Source organism: Zingiber officinale, chromosome 7B (genome assembly GCF_018446385.1).
Source record: "Zingiber officinale cultivar Zhangliang chromosome 7B, Zo_v1.1, whole genome shotgun sequence".
NCBI lineage: Eukaryota > Viridiplantae > Streptophyta > Magnoliopsida > Zingiberales > Zingiberaceae > Zingiber > Zingiber officinale.
The window spans coordinates 114,008,603-114,021,771 of record NC_055999.1 but is presented as its reverse complement, the minus strand read 5'-3'; the positions used below and the strand labels follow the sequence as shown (position 1 = coordinate 114,021,771).

Sequence of the window (13,169 nt, the reverse complement as noted above, 5' to 3'; positions counted from 1 at the left end):
ATAAGTTTTAAAAAAAAGTATAAAAAAATTTGAAAATTTATATTTTAAAAAACATATGTCTTAAAAAAATATAAAGAATACAGCACATTTCTAAAAACACTTCTAATTATATTGTATGGTTGACTTAAAAAAAGTCACTAATAGTATAGGAAAGCCAAGTTAAAACATAGTCCAATACAGTTTTCAGTACAATTGAAGTGTCAATTTATATGATGAGGACTGCTAGTCTATTAAGGAAGGTGGAGGATGGTGACTCATGTTTCAAAATCTGAACATCTCCATTATCTTAAAGTGTCGACCCTGCAGCTACTCCTCTATTCTTTAAAACTCACTAACTATAGTCTGCTGAAGATTGGGGATTGACCCCTGAAGACTGATGACTAATCCCTCAAGTATGATCACTCTCTCCTTTAAAGTGGGCATAGATGAAGGTAGAGGAAGCTGAAAAAGGTCTATGAAATCAAAGTCAGGCAACTCCTCCTCCTATGTTGGTGATGGTTCAGGCTAAGGCGGGTCTCTCCTTATCCATGACATGACATTGTTACTATCTATGTCTATCTTAGCTAATGAAAATTGCCTACAACTTATCATATCAAACTCATTCAGGGGTGTAATATCATATATTGTGACACTTCAATAAAATGGACTTCGAGACTGAAAAATTAGGGGGTGTTTGGTTGATGAATTTGAAAATGAGGAAATGGAATGATAGTAAAAAATAGTGTTGATTGTGGGTTTGGGAATCACATTTTGGGAATGATTATCAGATTTATGGAAATCAAACAAACTCATATAACTTGATGGATTTCATTTCCACTCCTATTCTCATTCCACCCTACTATCAAACTCATACCCATAGTTATTCCCATCATTTAACCAAACACTCCCATAGTAACCGTCGACAAAGCAGTTGTAAAAGAAAAACCAATAAAATTGGTCATATATCGATAATCGTTCCTAAAACTGTTTTAATTGATATATTTTTGAACTAGTTACAAAAATGTTTATGTTGGACACTGTTAGACCGTTTCAATAAGTTACCTTTGGGAGCGGTTAAGACTACTTCGTCACATACGAGATTAAAAAAATAGGGCATGGTCAAGATCAAATCCTTATTTTCCTCTCCTCTCAATTGGATGCATGGAATAGAATACTCATGCACAATCTCATGGATGCACCCCCTTCTTCCTTTCTGACACCACAAATGATCAGCGACCTCCTCAAACTCCACCATCCTCTATTTCTCTCCCAGTTGGGAGAGGAAGCCTTCTCCTCTTTTCCCATGATCAGCACACAATAGGGGTGAGGATGCGAAACATCCAGATTTGGGACGCCATCACGACGCCCAGTTCATCTGCTTCCTCTCTTGATTAGGAGATAAATTAAAAATTAAATTTTTTATTAAAGTTATAAATAGTCGTATCTAGTTATAGATTAACTTGGTCAATTTTTTTCTTATTAACTATTTCTGATTTTTTTAAAAATTTAAATTCAAATTTATATTAATATTTGAATTGATTAAATTATTATTTATTTATGAATTTTTAATATTTTTATTAATTTATTTATTTAAATTCGAATTTGGTGAATTAATTAATTTGTTTAATTTTGAATTTTCTAAATTAATTAAATCTATTTTTTTTCTTAATTAATTTGTTTAATTTAGGATTTTAATTTTAACAATTTTACTTTTATTTTATGTTTTAAATTTAATTTGTATTTAAGTTTTATTTACGTTTTAATTAAACTTTAGATTTGATTTAATTTAATTTTTAATTTAAGTTTTATTTACGATTTAATTAAACATTGGATCTGAGTTTAAGTTTTAATTTAATTTGAATTTATTTACATTTGAAATACTTTGAATTAATCATTAATTAAATATAGATTAAATTAATTTTAATTAATTTAGATTTAAAGTTAAAATTTTCTTTATTTATATCAACCGGTCTATTTTTCTTAATTACCAAGGTAATCCTATATTTTTTTTTAGATGAATTAATTTTTTTGAGATGAATTAAGTTAATTTTTTGAGGTTATCTTAATTTGTGTTAGATTAAATATAGTTTTGGGTCCTCTAAGCAAGCTTCCTTGAAAAAACTTTCAGGTTGTGATGAGTAAATTGGACATCATTAGAGTAACCACGTATCTTAGATAAAGTTTTTCAATTGGTCTCGCTAATGCTAATGGGATTTAGTACTAAACTTTGATCTTCACAAGTTAAATTATGTTTTTAAGGTGCTAACTAATTTGAAGCCTATCCTAAATTATGTATTCCATATTCTATATTTAATTTTGAATCTTGATTTAATTCAACTAATCTAAATTAATTAATTACTTAATTAATTTTCAATTATTAACTAAATATATTAGATTTAATTTTAAAATTTTCATTTAATTTAATTTCTTATTAATTTTAATCTAATTTAATATATTTTTTATGTCTTAATTTAAATTAATTTTAATTCTATTAAAGTTTCATTTTAAATTTAACTTTGTGTGGATTTAAAATATCTTATCAGAATTTTCTTAATTTGTAATATTTAAGTTATAGTTTTAAATTTTTTATTTTTAGATTTAAGTTATTATTTATTGAATTTATCCTTTCTAATGTTTTAGAATTTGTTTTAAAATTTTCTAGATTTAATTTTGAATTATAATTTAATCTTATATTTTTAATATTTATGTTTGAATTTTTACCATTAACTTTCGAAATTATCTTATTATTAATTAAGTTTTTATCTTATGATATTTTGATATTTATTTTAGAATTTTTTAATTTTTAATTATTATGATTTAGTTTTGATTTTATCCTAGTGTTTGAATTCATCTTTATATTTATGCTTTCTTTATCTTTTAAGTTTGAATTAATTAAATTGGTTAAATTTATCTTATTTAATTTATCATTTAAATATCTATTATTTAAGATATTATCTTTAGTATTTGAATCTTTAATAATTTTTAATTTCAAGTTTATTAAGTTATCTTTGTCTATATAATTATCTTTATTTACATAATTATGTTTATTTAAATTTAAAATTTTCTTTTAGGTAGAAAGTTCTAAATTGACTTTATCTAAATTAAATATTTTATCGAGAAATATATTAATTTTATCTAGATCTACATTGATAAGGTCATGTTTATCATTTGAATTATTAATTAATTTTGAATAGATGAAAAGTAGATCTTGACCAAGTGAGTCTCCCCAAGAAAAAATACCCTCCTCCCTCCAAAAACAGGGAAGAACTCCCCTTATATAGGCAAGGCACAACCCTTGCCTGGGTCGTGTCACGGCCAAGACATGTGTCGTCAATCCTTAGAAGGGCACGGTGGTGCCTTGGGGCACAGTCGACCTCTGACTTGGCTCTGGAAGGGGGCATGGCCGTATGGTTTCACACGGCCACCCCTTGGATTATTGCTGCTAGTGGGAGGCACAGCAGTACCTCAAGGGTGTGATCACACCTTGCTTGCTCTTTGGTGAGAGGCACAACTATGCCTCTAGGGCACAACCTGCCTCTGTTTGGCTGCTGGTGTGGTAGATGGTCATGACAAGGGGCACGGCTAAGACTCTACACCTCTTCTAAGATCACTATGAAGCGCACTTTAGCTCCGTTTTCGTTCCAAAATGTGTCTTGTTAATAAAAATAAATCGAGAGCATATCTCTGAACAAAGAAAGTAATAATGCTAAAATAATGATAAAGTATGGTGCATATCAGAAAGGGTGTTTTCTTGACTTACCGAGTCATCAAAGTCGTGCAAAGTTGTTCCCTCTTAAATCGAGTTTGCTTTCCCAATTTATGTCATTTGAGAAGACTCCATCGTGCACTGCTAGAAAAGATTCAACACAATTCTCTAAATCAAAATTAGAGTTACATTCTGAATTAGAAGTGGATAAAACTCCTAGTTCATCTCGTACTATAACAGCTATATATATTTTGTGTTTTGGTTTATGTTCCTTTTCTTCCTTCGATGAAGAGGAATCATCCTGTGGTTGTTAAGGCCTTCATTTTGTTTTCAATTTTTAACTTCTCTTCTTCTTCTTTTTTATTTTCAAAAAAAATGGGACGCTAGTCTTTTTATATGTCCTTCTTTGTAGTCGAAGCATCAAACTTTCCTTCTTTGTTCCCCTTTTCTTATTCTTACTTCCTAGGATCTTTATATCCTTCATGTTGTTATTAAGATTTCTAAAAGCTTTTCCCACCTATCGTACCATCTTTTGTTAGTCATCGACAATGACTTTTTTGTTCATGAGGATGATTATGAAGTCGTTGATGATGACCATCCCAAAGGGGTGTGTCAATCTAACCGAAACGGGTCCTTGTACACTAATAACTATATGTTGATGGTAAGTCTACAAAGAGAGTGTTTAGATTACCTGAAGAGGAGTGTCTTAACTACTCAAATGGGTAAATGTAACTAAGGGGATATCTAGGCTATCTAATATGGTGTGTTTATCCTAAAGGGTGCCCACACTATTTAAATAGCATCAATCCTAAGAGGCACCTTGACTAATCAAAGTGGTACATCAAGCCAAAGAGGTATATGCCAACAAAATTGATGAGATGTGATCCATGTCTCATTACCAAAGATCTCACCTTACCTTTGAGTAAAAGATAAGATGATGAGTTTGTTACTGTTAGCCCTAAGAGTCAATCATAAGATGATTGCTATGAGATTATTATATCATATTTTAATAAAAGATAATATTTTATATGTATTATATTTACTTTAAATTTGAATAAATATAATAATGTCCTAAAGTGATTGGTTTCGTTCTATAGTATATCAATTAGTTGAATTGATTGTAAGAGACTATAATATATAGAATGTTACTCTCCATTATTCCTAGTCAAATATCAATATACAAGGGACAATATTAATACATTGAGACTATCATGTAGGTTAAATGATGATTTAATTTCACAAGTCATGAATATAAGATATCAAATTAATATATGAGTATATATTAGAGAATATACACTCAAACAATCTTTCGACCTGATGTCACTACAGATTTCTACATAAGAAGTTGTGAACTTTAGTATCGACAAACATCACCTGTAACAAAATTGATTATAATGTAAGAACCCCTAGTGGCATTTTAATGTATTGTCGGATAAGTTTAAGCTAGGTTCTTATGTATTTTAATATGTGTCTAAGTGCATAGGGACTTAGGAGAACACATATATATCTGATGGCTAAGGAACATCGAAGACAGCTAGCCATGACAAAAGATGCAAGCAAGCGAGAAGAATGACACGAGAAAAGAGTCAACGGGATCAGTGTATCCAATGTACAAAGAGCTATGGAAGAGTACTCTAATTGAGTGAGAAGGACACACTCGAGCGAGCTGGAAGGGTTTGGTACATCCGAGGGATGAGAAGCTGGAAAAATTATCGTGCAAGGCGGCAATCAAGACGAAGTTTGTCTGAGTGATCAGGCGGACATACAAGCGACCAGGAGACAACAAATGGTGAAGTTCAAAAGTTGACCATTCCAAGCGCCCGAAGTCCAGCACTCGAAACCTCTCTAGGTGCCCGGATGCTCTCATCACGTCTGCAATAGTCATTGCCAAAACGAATCAATACGACATCCATGTCAATAGAATCCAAGCACCCAGAGCACTTTTGGGAGCCCATATGGGGCTAAGTTATCTAGAGTCATTTTTGAAGTGGATAAAATTTAAGGACACGTCAACATCGTCTGGGTGACTAGAGAGGATATGGTTGACTGGAGATACCACATCAACATAATGGTCAGATCGAGATTAAAGCTATAAATATGACTGAAGCTCGAAGAACAAAACACAAAACTCACTCGTATTCAGTTTTGTTTAGTTCTATTTTATTGCTTTTGTTCTTAACTGTTATAAGAGGCTTCCTTCGGGTCATTTATGAAGAAGGAGAAGATAGTAGAACTTTCATCATTCTTGGACTAACAACGCGAGGGTTGTAACTAAGTAATTCTCATGTCCTCTTTCCTTTTATGATTGCTTTTTGTTTTTAATACATGTGTCCTTGCTAGTTAATTAGCAAGAGAAATAGATCATTTTTAATTACAGGTCGCTATTCACCCCTCCCCTCTAATGATATGAACTGCTTCTACAACACTAACATATAAGTTGTTTACTAGATATACAATGAGTTATGCGGAGGGATGTGAGTAATGTAAATAAAATTTGTCCCTTCCATATAATAGAAGTGATGTCTGTGAGTCCTTTGATTAAATAAAACTACTAAAATGTATGGTCATGCTAAAATAAGTCAATATGAGATACTGAGTTTATTTGGTTAAGTAAGTCTACTTAGATATCAACAAACGCATAGATTGATGAGAAGATGATACCATCTATGCTTTATAAATGGATCTAGATATCATTGACAAAAGAACTAAATTATGCAATAAAATAGTCATGGATATGTTAGGTCAAATCTATGACATTTTCATCACTTGGGTAGTTATGATGCTTGCTAGATGTCATTTATTGCTTGTGTCTTTAAAATATGATTTTAGAGTCAGTGCCAATATTACGAGAATCTATTAGGTCATATACAGAGAGCGCATCAATTTTGCAATTTTGAAATTTTATTTTAGTATGACTAAAATAAAGTGAGCATAAATTTTAAGTCTGAAATTTATTTCGAATTTTAAACTTGTTACATTAATGGGTTAATTTAATTGGATCTTACTAGATTACTGGGTTAATCTAATTGGATCTTCGTATTAGATTAATGGTTAATATAATATTCATTTGAGTTTTTCAAATAAGTCCAAATCAAATAAAGCTCACAGTTTTTATATCACCTTTGTATTTTCGTTTACATTTTGGATATACATGAAAAATAAAACAAAAGAAAAGTATTTTATAGGTGAAACTTGGAGATTGAGTTTATTTTCATTTGGAACACGATCTTATCTGATAAGATCGTGTCAATTCTAAAAGTTAGGGTTCGATCTCAACTTTAAATAGTATCTAGTACTACAACGTGGGCTAGGTGATTTCCAATTATGCTCTTGAGACGAGTGACGACTATGTTGGTATAGATACCATAGAGACATAAACACATTGATCGTGCTCAGACATCACTCTCCAAATCTATAAAAATATTTTATACATCAAGAGGTAATATTATTTACATCAATGGTATAATTAGAATCTGCATGAATTTCTAAGGATTCCTTTTCCGCTGTGAATTTTTCTTGTTTAATTTTTGCACGGAACCCTACAGAGTAGTTCCCCATCTAGAAGAAGCAAAACGACATTGATAATTCAAACAATTTTCAACAATAAGTTCTTGATTGGTCGGGTGCAATATCTTGAACTAGCAGGAGAAAAATCCTGTTGCTGTGAGTCCCACTAAAATTAGTGCTTTGATACTATATGATGGCTGCTTTGATACTATATATATAAAGTAGCAGATGTAGAAAGGGAGAGAAAATAAAAAACAAGTAATAGAGATCATGAGGTGAGAAAATTGAAGGATACTTTTCTTTAATTTTGTTAATTAGAATATGCATATTTAAAAGGAGGGAGCTAGCTAGGATCACAACAGTCTATATACTATTCAATCTTAAACGATCTTAAAGATAAATATAACAACAAATCTGATGTATATGATAAACTTGAATACAGATTGTTTGATATCAGTCAGGGATTTAATTTAATTGATATCAATGAGTGATTTCTTATCCTTACTGTCCTTAAATTAGTGTGGTCGAACTCTTAACTTGGAGTGGGAACTTCTGCCTCTAGTATCCTACACGTTTTGTTTATTAACGACAATTATACAAACAATAGCATGTTTAAGAATAAGAAACATAGTATAATGCAATAAATTGGTTATTGATAAAATACAAATGAAGACAGCAGTCACGCGTCAGATGAATGAAAGGCTTGAACAGACCTTTTCCCAATGGAAGAGAGAGAAGAGCGTGAGGAATATAATTTTTCAAGCACGCGTTAAAGGACATTAACTTCATCCTAAAGTGCCTACAAATGAGTCAGATATCATTAGCATAAAGAGATCATAAAACGAAAGGACCTTCAAAGAAATTTTTTTTCTATCATCCAAAATAACTTTTTTAATTAATTAAACTTTCGTCTCTCAACTCTTCGGTTCCATGATAATCTCTACTTTTGGAAAAGATGAAACACTTGGCAATGGTGATTGAGTGTGACTTGTCATGGCCTTAAGTTTTGCTCACAATAAGTAGATAAGCTTTGGTTGGATATGGTTAGGGTTTCTGATGTCAAGTCTCAGCATCAATTCAAAATATGACAGCTCTAACGTGAAGCAGAACAACCGACAGGAATTGCTTGTCATTTGGCCTTTTGCCACTGAGCCCACACTGAGACAACTAGAGCTTGGTCATTAAGGCAGATCAGCAGAAGTTATGGACAAGTGCTGTAAATTTATTGGCTTTTGTGACTTTATATATATACCAAATATATATTTGAATATGTATGATATGAAACTAAATTAAAATATACATCCTGCAATCATTGAAGGAATCAGTCTCTGAGTTGGATGCTGAAGTTGACATGCTGTAACTCATGAGTTTTCTGATCTCACCACCATCCTCCAATGAACAGCAACCTCATCTCCTTCTCCATGCAGTCTTAAGTCATTCTACTGTTGAACTCAGCCATCGCACTCTTCCTTTGAATCTCTCATTCATTAACTCGCTCAATTTTCGGAAGGCACTAGCATAAAATAAAGAAGCATGCAATTGATCATATAGGAATATTATTTGATCTATAAATCTGCAAATTAATGCTGAAATTAAAGTAGAAATCTAGCTAGCAAGCGAAGCCATATCAAAATTAACTTGATTCACTTTTGCACACAAATTAAGAAAATGATCGATCGCCTGCATTGCGTCCTATCCTGCGCGATCGATCAATCAAGAAAACAAACAAACAAACAAACAAAAAAATCATCAGGAAACGACTGCAATAATCCTGTGAATCCAGATGATATTGAAGCTCCGGAATTAATGAAAAACGTTGCGTGCATATAATGATGGATCATGAATTAATGAAGATAGATATCGATATCATGTCTACCGGAGGATGATCAGTGTTGAAACATAGGGAGGATGATATTATCTGGACTGCTATTTTTTGTCATCGATCGATCATTAATCAGGAATCGCTGGTGCTCATCGTGTCGTTGCGATCGATTTTGTGGTGGTGGTGGTGGTGGTGGCCAGACACGGATGATGTTGACGCCGTCTCGGTGCCGGCTGACCGTGTGCGGTAGATGTCGGGGGCAGAAGGAGTGGAGAAGCTCCTGTGGGGTTCACCGGCGATGGCGGCGGTGGAGAGGCCTAGTTGTTGACTTGGGAGGAGGGCCATGGGAGTGGGTGGGAAGTTCATGAAGTGGAGGCCGGTGGATCCTCTAAACATGGAGCTGCTGCTGCCGCCAACCAGTTGAGGGAATGTCCAAATGGACTGTTGGCTACCGCCGCCGCCGCCGCCAACTGTATGATCTTGTTGTTGTTGGGAGTTAGGGTTGGTGACCATCCAGACGGTTCCACTTGGCATTTGGCCGCCATGGCTTGATATCTGGCCGTAGCCTGCCATCTGTGATTGCCGCTGCTGCTGATGGATCTCGGACTCCCACCGCCGCTTTCTCAGGTTTCCGATATCGGCCTCTACCGACGACGCGTCGAGGCCGATGCTACATGAATTGAAGTTGAGCAGCACGGAGGAGGACGTGGAGGGCCCTTCTAAGGGGAAAGAGGAGCCGCCGCTGCCGGCGCGGTCCCAGGTGTAGTGGCCGGGGAGGGATCCCGCCGCGGACACGGAGTTAAAGTAGTTGGCGGCGAGGAGGTGGGACGGGGCGGAGACGGTGGCGCCGGAGCTGCGGAGGGAGATGTTGAGCGAGGTGAAGTTGGCGGGGATGGTGCCTGTCCCGGTGGCCGCGATGACGGCGGGCTCGGCTTGCTGGAGCAGCCACTCGATCGTCTCGCCGTCGGTCTTGTGCCCGAGCTCGCGCGTGAGCTGGAAGACGCGGGCCGCGCAGAGGGCGGGCATGCGGATGCGTCGCCCGCGTCCCTCCACCTTCGTGTGCCGGTCCTTGTTGGAGTTTCGCTTGGGGGGCGGCTTCCGATCCGCCACCGCCGTCAGGTCAGCCGCGGCGGAGGTGGAGGCGATAACCATGGAAGGATAAGCTGAGCTGGAGCTGCAGGAATCTAATTCCTCCTTCTTCTCCAGCAGTTGGAGAGGGAAGCTGGGCCGCCTCGACGATCCACCGGTTTCTCCTTCCATGATTCTATCACTGAACTCGAGATCACTGAATCAAAAATCAGATCGCACTGAAAGTAAGCAAAGAACGGCCTGCATCAATCAGTTTTCTGCACGACGCAAGGCTTTTAATTTAGATAGAACTAAATAAGAGGCAAGTAGCTAGCTAGCTAGGTAGCTAGGGTTGGGGATTGTCGAAGGGCAATGAGGTTGACATGTATTTCAGAAGATGGGGGTTGCTATTTTATGGGGTTTGGTAGGGCATGGCCAACTGAAAGCTCAAAGCTCAAAGCGATGGATTTGTGGCCACGGGAGTCGGGGAGGAACGATCGACCGATGAAGGTGCATGCTCCTTGCGGATGTTGTAGGGCACCACAAATTCTCTCCCAGAGTTGGGAAGATTTTCACAAACACCGGACTTGCTCAAATTGGTAGGTCACTCGATCTTTGATGACTAGAAAGGAATATGGGGAGAGAAGAAGATGGGAGACCAGAAAGAGAGAGAGAGAGAGGATAAGGGAGATGAATAGTAGTATGGGCGATTAATAAAATGAGGAAATATAATTCTATATGTGTATAGATGACAAAGGAAAGGTGTGATGACTGATAAGGACGGGTGGCAGTCGAAAGCGTGTCATGTCCAATGCCGTCGCCATCTACACAAACTCCGTTTTGGGCTGTTGCCGTATTTTAAAATATCCCAACTGTTTGAACGCCAGGAGTGATCTGCAGTTATAGATTTATTTTAGTCGAGTACCATGGATTCGATTCATGTCCGACGTGATATTATATTCTGCATTTCAGTTAATCCTATTGGTAGATTTTTATGTGATTCATTTTGCATATCAAAATTTTAGAATTGCAAACCTACATGCATATTCTTATTGTGTCATGTTTTTTTTACCATCAGTCAATTCATTATTCATTCAATAGACTAATATAAATAGTTAAGTATATCAATCTATTTTTAAATTTACTATATTAGATTTGTAATCATTAGTCTACTGTTTATAATTCATCGATTGTTAAATTTTGTGTGCTCTAATAAGACTATTACGCATAACACACGCTGCTGATTTAAAAAAATTTACAACTCTCTATTAGGTTATGAAATTCATATATGATAGCAATGATTACACTCAGAATAATATAAGGAGTGCAATAATTTAAAATATTTTTGAAGTATCCAAGACTATTACTCAATTTTAGCTAAAATTGACCAAAAGTAATTAATGGTCTTAGGCATCTCAAAAATATTTTAAATCGGGATCATTATACTTTTAGGAATTTCCTGAGTGTAATTATACTCTCATACCTAAATTCCACCATCTAAATTGAAATATGTAGATTTTTTGAATATTCACAGCTTTAAAATAATTTGACACAAACTCATCGAAAGTTTTATGATTATAATACTAACTCATCATCACCATAAGGTTCTTAGGACTCCCCAATTTAGACTTTGTCAAGATTTTAAAATTTTAAACACTATAAAGTCATCAATGAGTTTGGTCAAAACTACTCACCGATGGCCTTACTAACCTCAAAATCACTTCTAATTAAAATCATTACACTCTTAGAGGCCTCTTAAGTATAAGAGCGTCCTCACACTTAGATTCCACTTTATTAATTGAGAGATGTGGGTTTTTGAAATTTTCACAACCTTAATACAATTTGCACGAGCTAATTAAAGAGTTTAGATTTGTCATACTTACTTGCTAACATGATTAGAGGGTTTCTAAGACTGACCTAGTTTAGATCTCATCGAGATTTCGAAATTCAAGATATTATAGGTCAAAAATGAGTTTTAGCCAAAATTCGTTGATAGTCTTAGGAACCTCAAAATACTTCAAATTAGAATCATTACACTCCTAAGATCCTCACGAATATAACCATGCCCTCAAGCCTAGATTTTTAAAATCTTCACAACTTTAAAATAATTTGACATAAACTCATTGAAAACTCTAGAGTTGTAAAACTTATGAATACTATAGGGTTCGAATGTAACCATGAACCTAGATTTTTTAAATCTTCACAACTTTTAAATAATTTGACATAAACTCATTGACCAAAAGTATCCAATACTATTACTCAATTTTAGCTAAAATTGACCAAAAGTAATTAATGGTCTTAGGCATCTCAAAAATATTTTAAATCGGGATCATTATACTTTTAGGAATTTCCTGAGTGTAATTATACTCTCATACCTAAATTCCACCGTCTAAATTGAAATATGTAGATTTTTTGAATATTCACAGCTTTAAAATAATTTGACACAAACTCATCGAAAGTTTTATGATTATAATACTAACTCATCATCACCATAAGGTTCTTAGGACTCCCCAATTTAGACTTTGTCAAGATTTTAAAATTTTAAACACTATAAAGTCATCAATGAGTTTGGTCAAAACTACTCACCGATGGCCTACTAACCTCAAAATCACTTCTAATTAAAATCATTACACTCTTAGAGGCCTCTTAAGTATAAGAGCGTCCTCACACTTAGATTCCACTTTATTAATTGAGAGATGTGGGTTTTTGAAATTTTCACAACCTTAATACAATTTGCACGAGCTAATTAAAGAGTTTAGATTTGTCATACTTACTTGCTAACATGATTAGAGGGTTTCTAAGACTGACCTAGTTTAGATCTCATCGAGATTTCGAAATTCTAGATATTATAGGTCAAAAATGAGTTTTAGCCAAAATTCGTTGATAGTCTTAGGAACCTCAAAATACTTCAAATTAGAATCATTACACTCCTAAGATCCTCACGAATATAACCATGCCCTCAGGTCTAGATTTTTAAAATCTTCACAACTTTAAAATAATTTGACATAAACTCATTGAAAACTCTAGAGTTGTAAAACTTATGAATACTATAGGGTTCGAATGTAACCATGAACCTAGATTTTTTAA

At 34.6% G+C, this 13,169-nt stretch overlaps 1 protein-coding gene across 1 annotated transcript; it reads right to left on the bottom strand.

Moving 5' to 3' along the window:
* Positions 1-8,366: 8,366 nt before the first annotated feature.
* On the bottom strand, positions 8,367-10,805 carry LOC122006994 (transcription factor TCP14-like). Its single transcript, XM_042562727.1, has 2 exons — positions 9,069-10,805; positions 8,367-8,705 (listed from the first exon to the last, which is right to left on the bottom strand). The coding sequence occupies exon 1, from the start codon at positions 10,272-10,274 to the stop codon at positions 9,147-9,149; it is 1,128 nt and encodes a 375-aa protein (XP_042418661.1). The 5' UTR covers positions 10,275-10,805; the 3' UTR covers positions 8,367-8,705; positions 9,069-9,146.
* Positions 10,806-13,169: the final 2,364 nt, after the last annotated feature.